This window comes from Crotalus tigris, unplaced genomic scaffold (assembly GCF_016545835.1).
Source record: "Crotalus tigris isolate CLP2741 ecotype Arizona unplaced genomic scaffold, ASM1654583v1 scf7180000023830.6690815, whole genome shotgun sequence".
NCBI lineage: Eukaryota > Metazoa > Chordata > Lepidosauria > Squamata > Viperidae > Crotalus > Crotalus tigris.
This window is the reverse complement of record NW_024100214.1, coordinates 6,056,655-6,080,763: the sequence shown is the minus strand read 5'-3', so window position 1 is coordinate 6,080,763 and position 24,109 is coordinate 6,056,655. Positions and strand designations below refer to the sequence as shown.

Genomic DNA, 24,109 nt, shown 5'->3' with positions numbered 1-24,109 from the left:
TACCTGCATTATAAAAGTAATTAAATATAGCTTTCTCTGGTGTCCTAATTTTCCTTCCTTCTCCCTGAACTTGTGCTAATAAAACAGTACATGTCATAATTAAGAACACCTGATCCAGAGTGTCCTGTAACAGGATCCATAACAGAAAAGCTGCAACGATTTGTAGCCACTGATACTGATTTGCTATCACCAAACATGTGAGAAGCAAATTTCTATTGGCAAACAGTGTCTTGGGTACATCTGGGCAGATGTGCATCTTACAAGTTTGTATTCTTTCTCCAAAGATTTATACTGTACATAAGACCTTGATTCATTTAAGCCAGGGGTGGGGAACTATGGTCCCTTTGTGACTTGTGAACGTGCTGGCTCAGGAATTCTGGGAGTTGAAATCCACAAGTCATAAAGGGGCCATAGTTCCCCACCTCTGATTTAGGTAGTTGGTGATGCAAATGAGTTTGTCTTTTTTTTTTAAAAAAATCAGTTTTTAAAATACCAGTGATGGTGGTTCTGGGCACAGGACTTTACCACAGTTAAGACAAATATCATAAAATTATGTTGTTTTTCCTTCTTTTATTTTATAACAGACCATGCCATCATATATTAGGAAATGTAGATATGGAAGAAACAGAATTAATTATCCATAAACATCCTTTAGTCAATACTTAATCTTAACATATAGTATAATAATTTTATATGACATTTACCGGGTGTTTCTGCTTTGCTGCCAGAAGAAATAATGAAAGCCAAACCCTCAGAGTAAATGATCTCTTAAAATGTGAATGTTGTATGTTGTTGTACATTTGATGTGGCAGTCTTTTGTGGTTCTTCCCCCCCCCCACCGCAAGCTTCTCTACCCAAATTGTGGCTTGAAATTAAATGAACAAAACCCTTTTTCTCTCCCAACAGAAAGGCAGGGGGTTGAGTGCTCTTTTTACATTAAAGAGTGCTCTTTACAAGCTAAAGAAAGCATCCTTCAGTCAGACTGAATGTTGATTCATTCAGTGTCTGACCCTGTCTGGCATGGGAGACTTGGTTGGGTCACAACTGCTATAGGCTATCTTCTGTGATATTTTGCACTACAGCATGTATAAACTTACCCTGCTTTGTTTGTAGTGGACTTCTCAGTTGGCAAAGAAGGTGGCAGAAATTTGTGAAATTTATAGGGCCAAAAAAGCTGCATATTCCTTCTGTATTGAGGAAATTAGTTTCAGGATGCAGTCAGCAAGAATCCACTCTAATTAATTTATTGACAAACAGCGTATTAAAGTACGCACATCCAGTTTCCAAGATTCTGTAAGGCAATTCCCTTTTTTCTTTCTTTCAGTGAATGTGATTCATAAGACTGAATAGCTAGCCTTCTTGTGAAATTGTTTTTCTAGGCATGTAAGGTTTGTCTCCAGTTGCTGGTGGCCTACCAGGTAAACATCAAATGTAATATGCTCTATAGTCCAAGTTTCTTGGACCAGAATACTATTTTGTTGGAGTAAAAATATGGTAGCATCTGCTTCAGCCAAAACTCAGCCTGTGATACTCCATGTCGTTATTTGGATTCTACACTGTTCTCTGAGTTACCAAAGGGGCATATCCAAAGCTGAGGTCTGGAAAGATGTACCCAGAGGATTTGAAACAGCTCTGCTTATGCCCCAAATGTTTAACTCCAATTTTCAACCTCTGAATGTTAATCTCTATTTTTAAATTAAATTGCTCTTTGTATTTATTGGTGACCGCCCTTCCCCCCAGATCCAGAGCTAATTTTAGCCATTTCGTGGCTGACTATTTTTAATTGTTCTGTATTTTTTCCTCTTCTATATGCTTTTATATTTTCACTTTTAATAGTTGTGTTCTAGTTCACTCTGTGCAGGTCTTGTCCTATTGCAGTCTTAGTTCAGTCTTTAAACCAGTATGTAAACTGGTTTTGGAGCACAGCATTAAGGATTTATTTGTTTTGCCCCTAAATGGCTTAAGTTCGGATGATGTGTGGAATCTCCTAAAGTCGCTTGGTTAATCCCCCTTGATTAGAAGTCCCTTCTGAAGATACCCCCACCTGCCAGAGTTTCAACTCTCTGGTACTCTTCTTCCACCTCCTGGGAGCCATACTTCTCAAGAGGTATAGAAAGGAAAGAAGGTATGGCTCCTAGGAGGTGGAAAGCACTTCCTAGAGCAGGGATGGGCAATTATGGCCCCTTTATGATCTGTGGACTTCACCTCCCAGAATTCCTGAGCTAGTTACAATCTGTGGACTTGGAGCATGGCTGACTCAGGAATTCTGGGGGTTGAAGTACACAGGTTGAGTTGTCCACCCCTGTCCTAGAGAGAGCATTTGGCCCTGTAAAAGCTGATAAAAGCACATCCTTGCTACCAAGATTTTTATTCCTAATGAATGTACTTGAATGTTTGATTCTTATTTGAACTTGAATTATATTAATGCTGCTTTGTTTACATTTTTCTGTTTGGGTTTACTGTTGTAAGCTGCCTTGATTGTCAAAGAGATAGAAAAGTGGAGCATTGGTGAGTCTTCATCCTTTATGCTGAGCAGTAGCACATAATATGACAGAATAGATTGATGATGCCAGAAATTATGTCCTCCAATAGCTCAGGAAAGGAAGATTGACCTGCAGTTAATGAAGGAAACAAAGAATATCACTGTAATGGAAGTTTTCCTTAGGGCCTGGCTTATCTTTTGTGGAGGAGAACTTGCTCCATCCCTTTCTTCACAAGTGTAGGATTTATACAGCCCTCTTCAGAACAAGACACAGACAACAAATCTTTGTCCTGTTCTGAAGACCTTTTCTGACTAATCTCTATTCATGGACTTATCTTGGATCTAGAAACATAGGCCTCTTGTATCACAATGACTTACTATATGTGACTTGCTATTATTTCAGTGATGGATAGCAAAGAGAGGAGAATCTGTCATTTCCTTCCCATGTCTCTAGTTGCATGCCACATTATTCAGTTATAACCAATGGAAACAAAAAACTAGATGCAGAATTGTCTTGCTTGAATTGTAGCCTCTCTTCCACTTCCTGAGCCCCAGAACTTCTTCTTCCATCTTTGTTACTTAAATTGGTGTTTTGTGCCCTTAAAGATCAAGGAATTTCTGCTCACCTCCTTATCCTTGCCATTTTGTGTGAATTATGTCTTCATTTTTATTTTTTAAATAACAAATATTGAAAAAGAAACATTTCATTCCTTGAATGAATATTAAATTTAAATTAAAAATTTGGAATTCAAAGACTTCTTTATACATGATCTGAGATTCTTACACCAGATAAGTTTTTTTAAAACATTTTCCTTTGAAGAGCAAAGACTTTACTTTTCTTAATCCTATACTTATATTCAGAATGCTAGCTCAGGTCTTGCTTGTTTATAGTTAGCTAGTATATAGTTATTTGGATCTTCACCTGGCTGGCTCAGATCAAGATTTGAGGCAACTGAATTGGCTAAATCCACTCACCCTGACTTAAACTCTTTCATGAAGCCATCTGGTTATTCTATAAAACCAGAATATTTTTTTAAAAACATCATTCCTTCCAGGAGGAATTGCTGAGTATAAATATTCTTTTTGTTTGTCTTCTGTTGTGCTAATATCCCAGTTTTTTACTCCCTTAACACTCTGGCTGTCGTATTATGATGTACAGTACATACCTTTCCTATTTTATGTCAGTAACATTTTTTTCCCTGGGATTCTTTTATAGTATGTTTGTCTTTAGTCTCTTAGCAATCATTTATTCTTGCTTGTGCTTTTCATCTTTCTTTTTTTTAGTTGCATTTTGTGTATTTAGGTTGTACATAACACAGGATGTTTTTAAACTTTAGAATAGCATTCTAAAATAATATTTCTAACCTGTTATGATAACCCATCAAATTAATTCATACATACCATTATTACATCATTGTAAATTATTTCTAGCTTACTGATAACTAGGTCAGCCAGATGTAGCTGGAGAAGAAAAGAATGTTGTAAATCTCTCCAGTCTGGTCATTTGGATGTCTCTTATTCAACACAGACGACTAAACAACATCTTATTTGCAAGTTTGTATAATCATTGTCAAGTAGATTTCTCACGCAGACATCTATGAATCTCTTTCCAGGTTTGTCAGGACAAGGGTGTCCCATGGCAAGAAGGATGCCCAGGAGCATGTTTATTTTTTCTCTGGAGCTTTTATTTATTATGTATTTTGGAGAAAGCAAGAAAGCAGAAAGCTCTTCAGAACAATAAGAGAAACAATTGCTGTTCCTTATTTTTTTCTCATCTGTTTTGGGAAATAGAAATCTTAAGAAAGAATGAGAATATCCCCTGCTCTCCCTCCCCCCCTTCTGCTATGGTCCAATCATTGTACTTCACAGATTTTTCTAGTACTTATATTGAAATATCTACAGATCCCTCACATCCTGGTCATAAACTGTTTCAACTCCTCCCTGCTACAGGGCATTGCATGCCAACTAGACACATGCCATCAGTCTGCTGAACACTTAATTCCCACAGTATTATCTTATGTATAGTTATATTTATTCATGTAGATGGCTGTATTATATCTTCTCATCTACTACCTTCTCTTATTAATATCATTATTATGATTATTACTTTGTTATTATGATTATTATTTTGTTGTTTTGCATGTACACTGAGAGCTTCTGCACCGGAATTCCTTGTGGGTCTAATCACATTTGGCCAATAAAGTATTCTGTCTTCTATCTTCTATATATGCATATATAATATATATAAGGGATGGAATTTGGTGGCTTGCAGCCTGTTCTTATCGCAGTTGCTCAGGTTGTTGAGCAGAAAAAATAACACAACATGAACTTAAAATAGAGACAGGAAATGCTTCAATGCCAGTTTTTGCACTCTGGTATTGATCAGCTGGAAGAAGATATTAAAGGGCCTCAATATTCAAATCAATAGCAGTGAAAACAATATTTAGCTAGACTCCTTTTAAACTAAAAGATAAAAATAGTGTGGAGATGACCCAAAGGAGGCAGTAAATCTGATTATTTTTTAGCAGGAAGCTATAGGATATTTCTTAAGCAAAACCTTTTCACATCTAGTGTCTTTTCTGCAAATGTAATGGAATGACATTTAACAGAGGCAAATGCAGAGTTCTTTATTTACAAAACAAATGTAAATTGCACAGTTATACACCTTGTTATGTCCTGAGCCTGCAAAAGCAGGCTCGGGACATTGCATTGGTCCCGGGCATTCCAAAAGCTGCCCGGGACCAGACTGAGCGGTGCCAGCCTTATGCGCATGCGCAAGGCGCAAAAACGCTCTGTTACTTTGTTTGCCATTGTCCAGGTCTCTGGACACATAAAGAGGCCTGCGTGCCTTTTGCCGTTGTTCGGGTGTTGTTGGAAGAAGAATAAAGAGCTGTTTAACTTCGCTATGTGTATTCATCATTCTCACGCGAACGAAGGACTTAACACACCTGACATGCTAATTGTAGTAATGCAAAAAGATTTTGGAATAGTAGTGATTAAAAACTGAGAATGAGTCATTAGAGTAACAGAATAACAAGAGTTGGAAGAGACCTTGGAGGTCTTCTAGTCCAACCCCGTGCTCAAGCAGGAAACCCTACACTGTTTCAGACAAATGGTTGTCCATTCTCTTTTTAAAAATGTGACTACAAAAAAAGGTGATTGTCATTTTAGGCTGCATCAATAAAAGTATACTGTTCATATCACCGGAAGTGAAGAATTGTAATGAAATGTGGAAATGACCTTGGGTGTTTGGGTGTGTGGAGGGGAGAGATGTTATCTAGGGAACAATCAGATAAGAGAGGGCATAGCACACAGTTGTATAATGAGTAAAGAAAGAGACTCAGAAAGGAACCTTCTTAACTTCTCAAGTTATAAAAGAGACAGCAGATTTGCAGGACTGATATTAGCTTTCCCAGGTAGACCAGATCAGAAGCTTGATCAGATGAACTAATTCTACTCTAATATAAAACTACAGTAACAGAATCTTCCTAATTCAACCTATAAAGTCCTAAAATGGATTGGAGCTGAAATATTAGAAAAAAGCGCCAGTCATATAATCTTACTTGTTTATTAGTTTTTCAAAGAAGGCTCTGTTCCCCAAAGCATCACTGACAAGTACATAATGCAATTCCATAATGCATCTTGGTGATGGTGTCCCAACTTTTAAATGCCCTTTCTAGGAAGATGGGATGAGCACTGACTTTGCTTTTATATGACACCAAATCACAATGTTTCTTTTTCACCAGGTGTTTTAAATTTATTTCTTTTTTTAAAAAAATAACTGGTTGGTTGATTGATTGATGGAAAATGTGTTTAATGCTAAGTAATTTGTAATTTTATTGTTATATAATATTCAGGAGGTTTTTGCATTATGTATAATGTTCTATGTGTAACATTTCTTATGGCTGAATGGCAGTTTTTAAACAATAAATAAACGAACATTTGTGGATGGCTGGTTTTGAATTTTTGATATGCAGCGTTGGCCGGTAGAATCTTACTGACCTGAAATCAAAGCTTAGTTTTCTATGTTTCCCTTCCACATGCGTAGGATTCTCTTTTCTCCTCTCCTCTCTCCTCTCCTCCTCCCTCCCCTCCCCTCTCATTTCATCTCCAAAAAGTGAATTTTTAAAATTCATTAATTAGATAGTCTCTGATCTTTGAATTTCAATTCTTAGAATTCCCCAATCAATATTCTCATACTGAATGTCTGCTATCAGAATGTGATGATTATATGTTGAAGGAGAGGATGTGAGAGTTACATCCTAACCATATCTAGTGAGCACTAAGTATGGGAAAACTGTATCAGGACTCTTTAAAGAGCCAAGGAGGGGAAATTGTCTTTGGCACTGAGTGACAGCCTCTCTGTCTTTCTGGATAATGAAGAAGTCGGACTGTGTTTGCCAAGAAAATACCTACTTTGGGACTTACGTAACTAAATAATACCCATACATGCTAGAATGTTGCTGTTATTCTGGCTGGGATAACACTAGAATCATTTTTGGAAGAAAGCAGTCTAAAAGGTAGCCAAGTCCTGGATCAATTATTGTCCTACTTTTTTTTTTCCTTCTACAGAACAAAGGAAGAAATACTCCAACTCAAATATCATCATGCACGAAACATCTCAATACCATGTCCAGGTGAGTTGAAAACTACTTAGCAGTGAGTAACAGAACTGAATCAACAGACAATCTCCTTGCACAACTGCGATCACAACAGGAATAAATCACAGGAGGGAGATGGTCAGCTAATAAATCTAATAAATAAAACAAATAAATTCTTTAAAGTTAATACTAATAATGCAACCCTGGCAGCTTAGCAGGTTCACTGTGAGCAAGCAAAAGAAGAAGGCAATGGAAAATCCTTCCATTTGCTTAATTTCCCCCCCCCCTTTTTTTTCCAAGATTACTAACGGGGGGAGGTGAGAGATAGCTGGTTTAAACCAATCCTTAAAAAGGGAAAAGCTAGATTTTCCCCATGCCACCTATGTTCCCATCATTTAGAAATAGTTCCCAGTGCACCAGTGAGGCTTTTTAAAAATAAATTAAAAAATAAAACTTCTATTGGTGCCTTTGTAAAAGAGAATTGCTCCTGATGGGGAGATAAATGGAAAGCACTGGGTTGGAGGTGAAGACTCTGCTAGTCCCAACAGGCCAAAAGCCAGATTCCCTGCTGCCAGTGTAGCCTTGGTTCATTCAGTGGATGGAAGAATGGAGGGCCAGCATGAGGAATAGTGCTTTCCAGTTGCATGTTCATTGTGACTGCATGCATGCTGTGGGCTTCCTATAAAAGGCTGGGATTACATATTCAAATACAACTTTTTCTAAAATAAGCAAATCTTCATTTGTGCCATATTTAAGGTATTTGAGCTCTCAGAAGGCTGAAGTTGGAACTGTGCGTAGAACTTAAATTCTGGCGATTCCTTTTGGAAATAAGCAATACGATGATTGTGGTCATTTCCACAGGAGTGATGCCTTTGATCTTTCAGTACCCAGAATATATGTCTCTCCTTATCATGTTTGTCCAGGCATAAAGTGATTTTTCATCCTGAACTCTAATCAAAGAAAATATGATTGGCAGTACATCAAGTTCTCATAAGTAGATTCGTCTTCATTAGCAAGGTCACATATCAATACAGATACAGTTTCTATAATTCTGCACCAAGGTCTTTTTTATTCTTAGCAAAAGTTTTGTTGCATGCTGGCTAGGGAATTCTGGGAGTTGAAGTCCACACAACTTAAAAGTTGCCAAATCTGAGAAACACTATACTAGAGCATTTCATGCCTGGAAGCCTGGCAGCAATTTTGATGCTTGCAAATCATTCCTCCAAGGGCTACCAAAATGTCCATGTTATTGCCAGAGTAAAGGTCCAGCTCTCTCTGATTCTCTACCAGTTGAAGTGCCATTTTAGCATGTCCTCCTCCATTGCAGAGCCTCAGTGGGAATAGGTCCTTTGTAGCAGTGAGGAAATTAAAGGGGAAAAAAGCTGCTATGTCTTTTGCCGCTTCTCCAGTTGCAAACGTGGTCCGATCTTATTAACCAGCCTGGTTTCTTAGCTTTGCTTTCAAAAAGAGATTGAGGAAACTAAAAAGGTTTTCAACCTCCCAGGAAAAATCTTATAGCTCCTTTTCAGATGGACAGAAATTTGGCAAGTATGAGTGGGGAATTCAACTTAACCTTGGCAGCAGAAAGTGTTGTCAAAAGATACAATACTGTTGAGCTGTTATTTTTTTTCAAGCCAGCAAAGTGCAAAATTACGTGAACATGTGTTTTGCTTGCTGGATTATAAGAAGGAGGTCAAGTGCAGCACCAGCATAAGAAGGTCCACAATGGTCAAACTTATAATCTAAGAAGCTGGACTCTTCACAGCGAGTACTGTGATCTGAGTTTCCTAGCAGAATGGATTAATGTAATTTTGAAGGGTCTTTACAATTTCCTCTGCTGGATGATAAAGCCAAAGTGGGAGCATTGTGTGCAGTGGTGGGATTCAGCTGGTTCACACTATTTCAGCAGAACCGGGAGCTAATTTTTTGTTGCCCGGGCTCAGAATGGACTTCTGGAAGCGGCATCCTCACAGAGAACCGGTTGTTCACATATTTGAATCCCACCACTGATTGTGCGGATTTTTCCTGAGTCAAGGAAGAACAGCTTCTTTTCATCAGTCAACAACAGCAGGCAGGTGGAGATTAGGAAAAGGCCTCCTTTCCGGTGTGCTTGATTGCACTGTTTGATAACAATGCTGCTTGCTCCTGGCATTATTATCAGTAGGGCCTGCACAAAAATAGCCTATTTATGCAAATCCTCACATCTAGAAAGCAAACTGTTGAGCCAAGTAGGGCTTTTTCCCCTTCAAACTAAGACAAAAGGTTTGGAGCTGAGGTGGAATTATTACAAGTCCAATCATGCCTGGCTGTTTTTTTTATTTTTTTTATTGCTTCCAGAAAGCTGAATGCCTTGTTGTGGTCTCACTCTAAAGGACTCTGCACTTGGGAGAGAGAACTAAGAGCTGCCACGTGTGTTTAAATATATAGTACTTAATAGTTCTTCAAAACAGGACCTAGAATTTGGCTGCAGGTCCTTATCAGTTCACATAGCTCTTTTGCAAAATATCTTCTGTAAAGCAAGATTGAGAGCCTGTTGATAAACAAAACCATCAAATCTATAGCAGTGATTTTTTTTTTATACACTGGCAGTATTTGCATCATAGAATTGGGGGAGAGCCAAAATCAGAGAGCCAGTTTGGTTTAGTGTTAAGACACCGGAATAGAAACCAGGAGACTGTGAATTCTAGCCTATCTAAGCCCTGAAAGCCAGCTGGGTGACCTTGGGCCATTTCCCTCTCTTTCAGCCCACCCACCCCTTCACAGGATTGGTCTTGTGGGGAAAATAGGAGGAGGAAGGAGTATTAGGCTTGTTCGCCATCTTGACTTACCTCTAAAGTAAGAAAGGTGGGATAAAAAAATCTAATAAATCAAATTTTAAAAAATGTTATTTCAGCTGTTATCACTTGTAAAAACCAGAGTTAGCTGTCTCTATGAACCCGCATGTACTCCATGAATACTATCAAGCTCTGGAGTTAAATTGTTTATCACCCCTGTTTGACCTTACGGGGTGTTTCCCCCTCTTTCCAGCACCTGGCTACCTTCATCATGGATAAAAGTGAGGCCATTGTAACAGTGGAAGATGCCGTCAGGAAGCTCAAACAGCTGAACTCCAAAGAGAAGATCTGGGCGCAGGAAATGCTGCTGCAGGTGAATGACAAATCTATTCGGCTGTTGGATTGTGGAACTCAGGTAAGCAGCAAAGACCTCTTTTGGAGGGGGATGGTGTGGCAAAATGCCAAATGTACATTAGAATGTTTAAGATTTACATAAACGCATTGCATATTATTTCCTCAATGGGTTGATGAATTGCCATAGGCTTCTCTAAGAATATTAAACTGCATGGAATTCATGCTCAGACCAACCATAACAAAAAGTCAAAAGTCTGCCCAATTTCTTCCGCCTACGTGCATAACAAGCACCTTGTTGTCTGTGTGCCTCTATTCCAGTAGGATAGGACTGATCTAATCAAGCTGACTGAGCAGAGTGATGAATTGCACTTTAATGGAAATGCTTTCTGTTCTGCCAAAACATTGGGTGTTGGACAAGAGAGGTTATTCACATTACAATTAGAATAAATGGTCTTGATAGATTAGGAGCTGTGCTGGTAAATAGAAACATAATAGAAGGCAGCCTCCCCTGATCTAGCACCCTCCAAGTTGGTTGGACTATAATTCCCATATTGTGGATGGATCTAATGAGATAATGCATTTACAGGAACATCAAAATGATAAAGACTGGGCCTACAGATTGCACTTAGCCACAGAGTGATTTATTTGTTTCTGGATTAGCATTAGGTGCAAACAAGACAGGTAAATAAACCATGTTTTCATTGGGGATAATAAATAACTGTCTTGTCAATTGCAATTATGGCTTACATGATGTATGAGTGGGGAAACATGGTTTATTTGTGATCTTCTGGATCACCATGATTTGTTTTTGTATTTTGCTCATGCTTCCATCCCTAACTAAAATTATAGAAAAAGAAATTTGGAGCAGATAAAAAAATATGATTATTTTATTACAAACTAGGTCTAGTTATGGTAAGGTATGGTACTTGATATGTAAGGTAAAGAGGCCCTGCGGATTTTATTCTGCTCGTCATTGCTAACTGGGGGGGGGGGATGTACATCTCTGTTTCAAGGCCTGTTGAACCAGAGCTGTCCGAAGAGATTCTGCGGTCATATGGCTAGCATGTCGTCACGATGTGACATCATATGACAGTGATGGCGAACCTTTTAGAGACCGAGTGCCCAAACTGCAACCCAAAACCCACTTATGTATCATTGGGTGCCGGGTGGGTGTGGCCCATTGGGTGGGCGTGGCTGCAGTGGTAACGGCAGACTAGGTGGGACTAAAAAGTTCAATCAATCAATCAAATTTTGCGAGGTCTTTTTTTTTTCCCCCGAGAAGTTGAAATTGATTGATTGATTGATTGAACCTTTTCTCTTTTTTGCACATGGCAGCGGAGGCCTAAAGCTGAAGGCCTAGGACTGGGGTGACAGTGTGCGTGCCCACAGAGAGGGCTCTGCATGCCACCTGTGGCACGCATGCCATAGGTTCGCCACCATGGTCATATGATATCACACATATGATGTGTGAATGAAACTAATTTCCACAACAAAAGTGTGGAAATTTTCCAAATTATTTTCCAAATAAGAAATAAAGAAACTCTATAGTAGTGCTCAGAAAAAAAATACTGAACTTCTATCAAGTTAAACTAAATACAAAGAGTCATGCCTACCTTTTAGAAAGCCCAGAGAGATTTTATTTGAATAAATAATGCTCACAGTCCACTCTTAGTCAAATGTATAAACTGAAAGAACTACCTCTGAGGGGTTAAGGATAATTTTTCTGGTTGGCATTGAGAGAATCCATTATTAAGGCAAGATATAAACAGATCATTACAAAAGAGTTATGTATCCTCATCAGTTTTTTTTTTCAACATGTCCCAATTTATCACAAGTACCAATAGTTATGCTCCCTTTTTTTCAGTCCCTGCTGAATAATGTGCGCCAGCAATAGCGTTGCCACTCTGATGCTGAGAATGTAGCTGCTAATGGATTTAAAGTCCTAGGGGCAACTCAAAACAGTCCTTTGTTCGTGGTCTTCTTTTGGAAAGAGCCATTTCAATGTGAAAATGCAATCTCTGTCTGAGCATCCCTTTATGTATATTCCACATTCTCTTTGGTGTTGCTTTTCAGGAAGAGCTCGAAGACTTCCTTCTGCCAACAGTCCAGCACTGCCAGACTGTCCTGAATCAGATGCGATATACCTCCATCCTCCTGCTGGTGTGTCAAGACTCTGAACAGCACAAACCTGACATTCACTTCTTTAATTGTGATGAAGTGGAGGTGAGTGGCAGTTCTTTTTGATGAGGGAGCTAAAAGAGGTTATGAGGACTCAGTAGAGTGACAGTCCCAACCAATTCCCCCAAATAAAAGGTTGTTCCAGATCTCGGAGTTTTTAAATTTTATTTTATTTTATCATTTTATTATTTTTAAGATTTATATGGCTGTCCATCTTAAAACACGACTCTGGGAAACTCACAAAAGCAATTAAATCCTGAGCTATAAAAACCATAAAACACAACTTGGCGCCTCAATCATTCCCTTGGGATGCCTCAACAGCCAACCCAAAACAGCCTCACATTATCCCAGTATCTGGATAAAAAGCCAAGTCTTGATGGTCATCCCAAAGACTAAAAGAGCAGAGTTTTCCAGTTTGCTGAGGGGAAGGTGTCCTACAAGATAGGGGCAGCTGTGGGAAAGGCACACTTCCCCAGTTCAACTAGATGGCCAGATTTCAGAAAAGGGACCTAGATATTCCTAGAGAGAAGCATTCCTGTGGCACGTGGGCAAAACTCTGCTTGCAGTGACAACTATATGCTGGCCTAGAACTTGGGATGATCAACAACCATTGCCTGAAGACTATGGAGCTGTATTTGGTGCTTTTTGCTGTGTGATTCTTTGAGACAAATAGAAATAACTGGACATGGTTTTGAGGTCATTTTGTAAGATGGCTGTGGCCCTTTTCTGATTCTGAGTGCAGAATCCTCTGCTACTTTATGCATCATCCACATTGATTAATTTCCTTTGGGGATTGTGCATGATAGATGATGAATGATAACAGGGATGGGATCAAGTAATGGCCATTTTCTGGACAGATGTCTTGGCCAACTTCATCACATTCTACTCACTAATTCCTCAAAACAGCTTGAAGCCCACTTCTGAACATCTTCACTGATGTTGTCCTTGAAATCCTGAGAATGATGCTACTGCAGCTGGGGGGGGGGGAAGGGAAGAGAAAGGATCCAGGAACTACATGAGGCAAGATCACCCGCCAAAAGGACAGCAGCTGTTCAGAGCATCAAGGCTTCAAGCATGGAATCTTGTACACTTACTGCAGTACACTGCAACTGAGCTAGTAATAAACCACCTCAATTCCTGGACATAGTATCATTAGCTTGACAAGTCTGAAGCTGATTCTGAACTGGCCTGAAGACCTTACATGGAAGTGCCCTTGGTTGTTGGTTGGTTGGTTGGTTAATCTAGGAGTAGTTACAACAAACACTTGGTGGTTATGAGCCTAGTTCATGCCAGCATTGTAATTTCTGTTGATAAACATCTTTCTGTGGTAGAAACTCCATGAACAATTGATTTATGTAGCAGGATGCCTTGCAAGCCTTTTTCTTTCCCTTATAAGTTAACTGGGAGGAAACATCAGTCATTTTGAAATTATACATGAGGGTTCCCAGATATCTGGATGTCTGGGTCCCCTTCAACTTCCTCTTCTTTTGGGAAAAAAACCCCTGAATATTTAAAGTTTCAAAATTATCTCATGGCTTGGAGAAGGGAGGATAAAGCCCTACCAAGACTTCCATGCCAGCAGAAGCTCCACATTGAAGTTCTCTGCCAAAACAAATGGAAGCAAGGAACTGTTTTCACAAATAGGAGAGTTTTGCAGAGCTCCCCTTAAAAGAGGATATGTTTACACAGCAGCAAAACACCCTCCATGAATCATACAGCTATATATTTGTTGGCTGCATTTTGAAACTTTAAAACTTTAAAACCAGAATGTAGTTTTACTTGAGGATTGAAGGGGACCTTTGCTTCAAATCTGAATAAGCTCTCTGTGAAATTCCACTGCTAGCAACCCTCACAGCCGCATAAAATAATCGATGCCCTGTGCCTGTATGTTTCCCTTTTGCACTTTGTTTTCAAACTGAAGGCATTCATCATCAACAAAATCTAGATTTAGGGCAGTTGATTAATGCTTGTCTGTCAAACAGGTTGTCTGCATTTTTCCATTGCATCTTTCCTTCCCCAATCTATTTCTGATTCTGTGTTTTAGGCAGAGATGGTTCATGAGGACATAGAAAGTGCACTTGCTGACCATAAGTTTGGAAAGAAGATACGGCCACAGACCCTCAAGTAAGTGGCTTCTGTATATGGACAAACTCTAGCAGGGTGCCCAGAGAATGCATTTCTTGGACTACGGGGGTTACAAGTTTCCTCTCCAATTTGAGTTATTTCAGTTTGAAAATGAGTGGTGGGAGCTCACTTTGAGTAGCAAAACTTTTGAGGCATTTTACCCATTTTCCATGAAGATGGAGGACAGAATTATCTCTGGCAGCAAAATTGCTTTCTCTCAGGAAGACGTCCTGAAACCCAAATCTAATGAATGAGAATTGGATGGGAGTCTTTCAGACAGGTTTCAGTAACAGGAAATAGCCAAAAAGACAAGTGGAAATTCACCTCTTAATGCTATCACATTTCAGCACAATTGTTCAGAAACCATTCTGCTAAATTTCATTGTTCAGGATTTTTTTGCATCAGTTGAAGACTAATTGCAAATGATTGTGAATCAGTTTCTAGGATTAGGAAATGAAAGCAGTGACTTTGTGCAAGTGCCTAAATATATCTTGCTGGAACTTAATAGGGCACAGATGAAGCCCTGCTTAATGCATTTGCAAATGAAAAAATATATTATAAAGTTGATAGGATTAGAGATAGTTGCATACTACCTTCAATTCCCATAGAAATAATTTGAACCTCGAAATGTGGGGATTGTATACCAATAATATGAGTCCATCCATGTTCATCCATTTCCCTTCTAATTCACCAAAGGACACTATCCAGTTGGAGCCTTGTCTGGAACAGTTGTTGCTGTTACTCAATCCCCTCTTCCCCGTTTCATATAAAAGGGAAATAAAAGAAACCATTACTATCTTTTCAGTGCACAATGTGTCCATTTATTCAGCCATTTTAACAAACATGTCAAAGCAGCTGCTTTGAGGAGATACTTAACTGGCTCCACATCTGACAACTATTGCACATTTAAAAGGCTCTTGTGTTTTTGTTTTTTTTCTCCCGATGGTGAAATGCTAGTATGTCAGCAACTTTATAATCAGGCATTTTATCCACCTACTTGCAATCTTGATTACATATTAACCGCAGTGCAATGCTTGTAGATAATTATTGGGAACAAGGCAGGGAGTAGGAAGGTAAATGGTATGCTAGGTAAGTTGGTGAGAGAAAACAGTGGCCGCTTTGGTCCCCGGAAGACAAGATGATGCATTTCTTTTCATCAGTGAAAATGAAATCAACCACAAACTCTGCAGAACCACAAGTTCAGGAAAAAAATTACCTATGCTCTGGCTTCAAATAAACTACCACAGAGCTAGAAATAAATTGACTCATGTTCCCAAACCAGCTGATGCTATGAGATCAGACAGAGATGTGAACCAGTTTGATCTAGTGGTTAAGGCACCAGACTAGAAACCAGAATCTGTGAGTTCCACTTCAGCCATGAAAGCCAGCTGGGTGACCTTGGGCCAGTTGTGCATACTCTCTCTCAGTATCACCCGCAACCCCCCCCCCAGAATTACTGTTGTGGGGAAAATAGAGGAGGAAGGAATATTAGGTATGTTTTGCCACCTTGAGTTATTTATAAAAGAAAATAATAAAGGCGGGATAAAAATAAATAAGATAAATCTGGAACTGATTTTTGTTAGAGAATTTTAATTTCTCTATTGGTGAAAAAAAATAAATCAGAAGCTCTCACAGTTGACTGCATTTAGCTGATTCAAAATAACTTCTTTATATTTATATCAAAATATTTACAATACCATACATTCTTCTTTACAGCAACATAGCTCAATTGAAAACTTCTTACAGAGAGATACAGAGACAGACCTGAGATGAAAATTCAGCTTCTAACTCAATACTCTTTTGCACAGACTCAGTAGCACTTTCTTCACATTGGCTGGCTGAGTTACCACATGACTCTTCCTGCTCATGAATATTCCAACACTCCTCCCTTCATAACAGGAAGAGACATCAGACCTATTGACTTAACACATTCTCCATAGTGAACACTACCCAATGGTTTAGTCATCATGTCTGGTAAATTATCCTCAGAAGAACAATGATGTAAACTAATCAATTTTCCTTTTACAGCTTCCCTGAGATTACAATACTTAATGTCTATATGTTTACTTCTATTCTTCACCCTGTCACCAGTTGCCATTTTTATATACAGGCAGCATTGTCTTCAAATACCTTTACAGATTCTTTTACATTAATATTTAAATCTTGCAACAACTGTACATCATCATTTGGCAATACCTTTTTCTTATATACCCACTTACAACCCACAGCTTTGGTTCCCTGTGGCAAAGTCACTGATTTAAATACTTCACGGTCTCCCATGGATTTCATCTCTTTATCCATGGCCTCCTTCAGCTTTCTTGTTCAGCTTTTGGTAATGCCAACACTTCTTTATAACTTCTTGGCTCATACCACACATTGCAAACCTTGCTGGCAGAATACCTGTCAGGCGGAATTCCTTTGTTACATTGCTTTTACCTACGTGGTATTAACTGCTCTTGTGTCTCAAGTCTTTCTGGCTTCATGTCTTGTTCAGCCTCTCCTTCCTGAACATGGACATCTTCAATAATCATTTTTTTATCATTAGATAAGTTATTGTCATTAAATAGATCACCGTCATTAAGTGAGACATACCCAGAATTTGCATTAATTCTGTCCCAATTTTGTTCTGCAAAATTAGCAGACCTTGAAATTATAATTCTTTTACTTCCATCGCTAAAGCGATATTCTTTTGACCCTGGCTGATAGCCCACAAACCTGAGCTTTCTTGCCTTTTGCTGTCCCTTTCTTCCAATTGCACAAATGTCCTTCGCTGCAAACAGTTCCTTTGCAAACAGTTCCTTTTCAAATGTGTCTTTGCTCCACAAATGTAGCAATTCTTTTCTTGCTTAGCTCTGTGCCTGCAAAATGTTTCTTCTTCGGAGACTTGCAGTCTGGACCCCTTCCTCAGGAATTTCACCTCCTCTGGCTGCTTCTAAAATGGTGCTTTTCTTGTTCATTAAGGAAACATGCCGTTAAAGCCTCAAAATTTAAGTCTTACTCTTCTTTACACTCAAATATGGCAGAAACTGTGTCCCAGGTTTTATCTAAACTGCTCAACACCAGTAAAACCTTCTGGGACTCAGGGAATTTAATCCCACGTTGTTCTAAGTCCAAAAATAAACTTTGCATTTTATTTAAATGCTGTTCCACAGATTCACCTGGTTGCAAACAAGCCCTGTAAAGTTTTCTTGACAATTGCACTATATTGCATGCAGAAACATTCACGTGCACAGCTCTCAACTTCAACCAAATCTCCTTTGCAGTCTTTAAATTTGCAACATTTAGAAATTGTTCATCATCTAAATTCAAGATGAGATAAGCCATTGCTTGATCATGACTCTTCTGATCAGCACTTGCAAATACTTGTGGTGGATTTTCTACAATATACCACAGCTCTTTAGCTTTCAGCAAACATTCCATTTTTGCAGCCCATATAATGTAACTCTTCTGGCCCAAACGAGGCACACAGTTTTCCTTAAATTCCATTGCAGCCATTCTGCTAATTCTGCCTTGTTCTTATACTTTCTAAACACAGGCAATTTCTTCCAGCTTTAAATTACAATGCAGTCCTTAGAAAGCTCTGGACCCATAACCTGTTAGAGAATTTTAATTTCTCTATTGGTGAAAAAAAATAAATCAGAAGCTCTCACAGTTGACTGCATTTAGCTGATTCAAAATAACTTCTTTATATTTATATCAAAATATTTACAATACCATACATTCTTCTTTACAGCAACATAGCTCAATTGAAGACTTCTTACAGAGAGATACAGAGACAGACCTGAGATGAAAATTCAGCTTCTAACTCAATACTCTTTTGCACAGACTCAGTAGCACTTTCTTCACATTGGCTGACTGAGTTACCACATGACTCTTCCTGCTCATGAATATTCCAACAATTTTGAATTTCTACAAAAGCGTCATGTCCTAGTTGCTGTGGAAATTTACCTAAAAGTTCTCCTCAATTGGACTTATGCCTTATGATGCCCACTAGTTTGCTGTTTCTCAGTACCTGGAAGGCTTGGTCATTAAAGAAACATTCCTTCATCCATATTAGTCTTTATTATCCATATAACTGCTGTGTGCATTTCATAACCCTTGGCGAGCAGGAAAAAAAAGGACTGATCATGCTTAGAAATTTCACATAAATCAGAGATAATCTTGAAAGTATTTGTTTATCAAATTTATATAGCTGCCCATCTCCCTCCAAAGGGAGGGTGCACTACAATAACAAAACAGCCAATAAAAACAGATAAAAACGTAAAAGCCACAATAATAAACAACGTAAAAACAGAAGTACTAAACCTGGGAAAAATGGAGGATAAAAATGTCCCCCTCAGAAATGGAGCAAATATGTCATTGTGTCTGTGGAACTTTAGAAACCAGAGATTTCTACAATGATCAACATATGCCGAACAACTTAATCTGTACAGTGGATGTCAGTGAAAGGCTTTGCACTGTTAGATCATCCATAATTGAGGTCTATATTATGAAATGTTTTGTACTCCTCCTCTCCATAATTAAACATTGCTCTTAAATCCAATAAAATCCAAATTAATAAACACAGGTTCAAATTCATTTGCTCTCTGCCTGCTATTAGAGTGAATAGTACATCTTTTAGTTATCAAAACCATTTCTATTTTCCTTCTGCAGAGTGAACCAAGAGAAGATCAAGCAGAGGCAATCCATCCTTCCCCCACCTCAAGGGCCTGCACCCATCCCTTTCCAGGATGAAAGCAGAGGCTCCCGAAAGAACAACCAGAATCGTGTGGCCTCTCCTTCCCAGCCAGGTAACAGAAATAGTCACTGCTCTATCAGGCCCCAAGAACAAAAAATTCAAAGTAGAATTATTTCTGAGTGGTGTCCTTTATTGCTCCTCAGCTACGGAAAAAAATCTTGCCAAAATAAACCAGTTTATTGATTCTTGGCATCACTATGAGAATTGCTAGGGAGGAGCCTTCCTAACCCTTTTTTCTCCCAAGCAAACTTTCCATGCTTTGCTGCCTGTTTGCTCTCTAGAATGCAGCCCCTCCCTCCTGGGAATCCAGACTACATTCCACCACATCCCTGAGCACTTCAGACTGAGCACCAAGCCAAGCACCTGGACCTGAGGGCCAGTTCTGGCAGCATTTGCAGGAGCCTCTCATTGCCACACTAACACGGCCAATGAAAAATCAAGGCATATCTTAAAGACTCAAGGAAACAAGGCATTCATGAATGTTTCCATATGATAATTAAAACATGGCATGCTTAAATTCCCTTCCCCTTGGCCTTTGAACAGCCTGAATTACACCTAGATGTCTACACTGTACTGGAGCCTCCTCCTTCAACCTCTTCAGAACCTCTTTAGTTCTGGGAACAGTAGTCCCGAAGAATAACAGATTTAAAAAGATGGTGGCAGGTGGTTTGTGTGTCAATAGATGGGGAAGGCAGGCTTCAACTTTGCAACATTTCTGTTTCTAATAGAACCCTTGGGCTTTACTGGAACCTCATGCAAAAAACTGCATATATACAAAAATAGATAGGCCCTCAGAACTGATTTGATTCTTGCTGATCAGAACAGAGGTGAGGTAGGAGTCTTTGGTGCTGTTGCTGTTAAACAATTAGGGCGTTAGAGATTCTTGCCAGTCTGTTACAAATCAACCAGAAATCTATTGCTGAATGTAGAGCTACCCACTCGATACATAGTCTGTTTTCCATCTCACAAACCTTGTGTACACTTCCAGCTGGTACTAGCTACTGATTAACTGATAACTAATTTTCTAACATTTTCAGGTGTTCATCTAGGGACTCACCCTCTCTGGTCATTAGTTCCTCCAGCAATCACAAAGTCATAGTTTCTTTTTCTCCTCTAATCCATCGCCTCCTCCTGGGGAACAGCACAAGAACATATTTGCCCCAGTGAGTAGGAGGCGGTGGATGATGGAACTGATTACAGCAAAAAGAACCCCTCCCTACATATGTTGGGTTTTTCAAAGAACAGCAGAGATTTTTGGCATGGGAATTAGCAGGTAATTCACACGCCCAAAGCTAAACGAAAAAGGGTGCTGTAGCTCCATCAAGAGCACAAGCATTGCAAGAAGAAATAAAGGATGTTAATCTGTCTGCTACTTTACAGCAATTTATGCAAAATGGGTGGACATGCGGATTTCCTGCTGAAGAAACCAGAAGGACCAGAACAGAGCTGCTGCCTTTTTTAATTAATAGGAGCTTGATGCAACTTTATAATTGCATAATGGATATCACACTAAGAGATAAACTTTTAGCCAATCTGATGATAGAATGCAGAGGAAAGCTTCATCTGCTGATTTTCTTCAGAGAGGAAAAAATTACAAAGCTTGAGTTTTTCTCTGAAGGGAACTTTTATTGTATATGGCAGCTTTTCCTGCCTTGATGCCCTCAAGCACAAGGAACTATAACCCATCATGCCCAGCCGTCGTGTCAGTTTGATATTGAAAAACGTGTTTAATTGAAGGTTTAAGATACTTTAAACTATTGTTTTGTTGGAACTTTTTAACAGAGCTATACTTTGATCCTGAGAACTAGAATCCTATCTTAAAATTTAGTTTTGCAAAAGAGAAATAATGTCCATAAAGGGAGATGGCCTTTGTGTATGCTTTTTTTTAAATTAAAACAAGTTTTATTGTTTTTTTCATTTTACAAACATGTGCTTAAGAATCAACGTGGTGGCAGGGCAATCAATTGTCCACAAACAAGATCATATTCATAAAATTCAGATTAAATCATTAAAAAATATATCATTAAAAACCCCCTCTTTTCCCTCTAATAACATATTATATTCAAATTAATATATTTAAATAGAACTAAGTCAATCATGACAATCCTCAATAACCTTTCATCTAAGTAGATCCACAAATCCAAATCCTGTGTTAAGCTTAACTATTTCAATTGCTATATTCCATATTTCTAATCTAAATGCATAATTAATACTTCAGGTGTCTCCCCATTGCCTTTTTCCTTAACATATTCAATAAACATTTATTAGTATCATTTCTTCTTTTATCTTATTCTTCTTCCATTACAAAATAGCTATCATTCCTGATAAAAAAAATATTAATTCAAAACAAAAAAAAGAAAAAAAAGAACAAAAAGCAAAAATAAAACCAAGAAAAAAGAAAAATACCTTTTTATTTCTATTATACTTTATAATTATCAATCAATCCCTCAATATCTGTATCAAATTCCTTTAACCTCCTCCCCAAATTACTATATCCAAAACATATTGATACATAAACAAACATCTTATTATTAAATTCAAACCTTTAATTAATTTTTATTCAATCTAACATCTTATTTAACTGTCTTAAGCATAAATCAGTCCATATCTAATTAGCCCTTTAAACCCATTACATAAAGCCTTAAATCACACACTCTTAAATCTTATTCTAGCTTTCCTTTTATGCCAGACAGGTTTCCATAACAACGCCTCTATATCAATAAACAAGTCACTTTTTAATGCCTTGTGGTATCCTTTGGATCAAATAAAACGTCCCCTTTTCTGTTTTAGAGACCTAGCTTCTTTATAAGTAATCTCTTGTTGTTTTAAAGAGTCAAGTCTCCACATTTGAAACTGATGAATAGCAGGCTCAGTTATGTCCAACTTTGTAGGAAATAGTTGCTTATCCAAGCTACCATAGTTCTCAGTTCGTTGAGCTTGTCTGTCCATTTCTGTTGGTATTAGAGTTGTAAGTGGTTTAGTTATAGTCCTTTTTAGTTCCTCGGAGATCTCATTAGCATGCATATAAAGTAAAGTGGAATCTTCTTTACCTTTAGTTAATCCCGCTTCTGTTGTTTTTTGGTCTATAGAATGCTCAGCTAAAGTCTGGGAGTCAGTTTGTAAATTCAAAGCAGAATTTCTGTTTTTTATTTCCATAGTAAATTCTTTTATTTGCAAACATATTTCGTCAGTAGCTTCATAAAGTTTTTCCAGTATGAGCTTATAGTCAAGTTGAACATAGGATTGCTGCATTTCAAAAGTAATTAGAAACAGTCTGTATCATTTAGTAGAGGCTATGTTCAAAGAACATTTAATCAGTATCCACCCCCACCAGTACAGCTGTTAAATTTCTTTGTATTTTCCTTTTATGATAATCTGAAGGTCAAAATCCGAAGTGGCGCAGCAGTTAGAGTGCAGTAATGCAGGCCACTTTAGCTGACTGTGTTCAGCAGGTCAGCGGTTCAAATCTCACCAGCTCAAGGTTGACTCAGCCTTCCATCCTTCCGGGGTAGGTAAAATGAGGACCCAGATTGTTGGGGGCAATGTAAATATATATATATACATTGCTTACTGGTGTACACCGCTTAGAGAGTGCTTGCACTTAAAGCGGTATATAAGTCTCATAAATAAATAAATAAATAAAATCAGTCTCACCATCAGAAAAGAGAGCCAGTTGCAATTTTAACTTTTTCCACAAGGTGTCCTCAGTAAAATGTAAAATCTTCTCCCAAGAGACCAAAAATCTCATAAACAAGATCAGGAAAGACAGAAGAAAGGAGAATTCAAATCCAATAGTAGATTCAATATTAAAAAAAATTTCCAAGACCCCAAAGTGAATTAAAAAATAAAGAAAAATCACTTTAAATTAATTCAGTCCATTCAAGCTTCTTTTTCCCACCTCACAAATGCCACTTTCTTAGAGCAGGGAAATAATTTCAAAAGTGCTTTTTACAGGCACAAAAGAAAAAGGAGAACCAAGAGAGGGGGAAAAAAAAGTCTCACCTAGCTCAGCCACGCTGGTTCCTGTGCTTAGATGTTCTTCTGACTTCTGGTTACGGCAGCAAGGTGAACGGCCATTTTACTGGCTGGTCTTTCCACCGTCAGCCCAAAGGAGCAATCTCAGGCCGTGGAAGAAGCTGCCACTCTCCCATGGACAACAAGGACCTCCTCAGCAGTAGCCGCCTCTCCAAGGCAGCTTTTTCACCCGATTAAGGGTCTACCAGCAGCACAAACTCAGCTGGCGAGGAGAGCCATCTCCTCACACAGCTGCGAGCGCCGTGATCCGGAACCGGAAGTCCTTTGTGTATGCTTTTTAAAGCAAGTTATGCATTTGCATTACAATTAATCATTCATGTATCCCAAAAGTTGAACCTGACTATCAGCCAGCTTCGCACCTCAATGTATATCTGTATATTGCAAGATGATTTAAAACATAATGTTTGTAGAGAGACATTTTGTAATGTCAGTTGAACTTATCAGATGAGAACACCTGGATTCTGGACTGTGTTAGATATGCAGTAGCTAGTACTACAGTGTATTTACTTCCAAAACATGGCACTCTGATTCTTTTCTTCCCCAAAAGACTGTTTGAAAACAAGTCAAACTCAGTATTGCTGCAGGGATGGCTTAAAAAGGACACATTTTAAAGGCTTATGGGGGTTGTGCTCAAGAACAATTTCATTGCAGCTGACAAATCCTTGGCAATGAAGCTCACATAGCTCTTTCTGTAAAACAGAATGTGGAGTTGGGCAAATTGATGAAGCTCTGCCAATTTTCTTAGATGCATGATTGTTACATCCAGAGCAGCAAAATAAATTAATGTGGGATGTTTCCACCTTCTGAGTTTTTAATAAATACT

The 24,109-nt window shown here is 38.5% G+C and overlaps 1 protein-coding gene across 1 annotated transcript in view; it reads left to right on the top strand.

Moving 5' to 3' along the window:
• EPS8L2 (EPS8 like 2) overlaps positions 1 to 24,109 on the top strand; it is a 90,796-nt gene that overhangs the window by 38,823 nt on the left and 27,864 nt on the right. Inside the window, exons 4-8 of the mRNA XM_039322033.1 lie at positions 7,055 to 7,119; positions 10,111 to 10,272; positions 12,285 to 12,434; positions 14,434 to 14,513; positions 19,167 to 19,303. Of these exons, the coding sequence (XP_039177967.1) occupies positions 7,055 to 7,119; positions 10,111 to 10,272; positions 12,285 to 12,434; positions 14,434 to 14,513; positions 19,167 to 19,303 (594 nt within the window). The remainder of the gene's footprint in view (positions 1 to 7,054; positions 7,120 to 10,110; positions 10,273 to 12,284; positions 12,435 to 14,433; positions 14,514 to 19,166; positions 19,304 to 24,109) is intronic.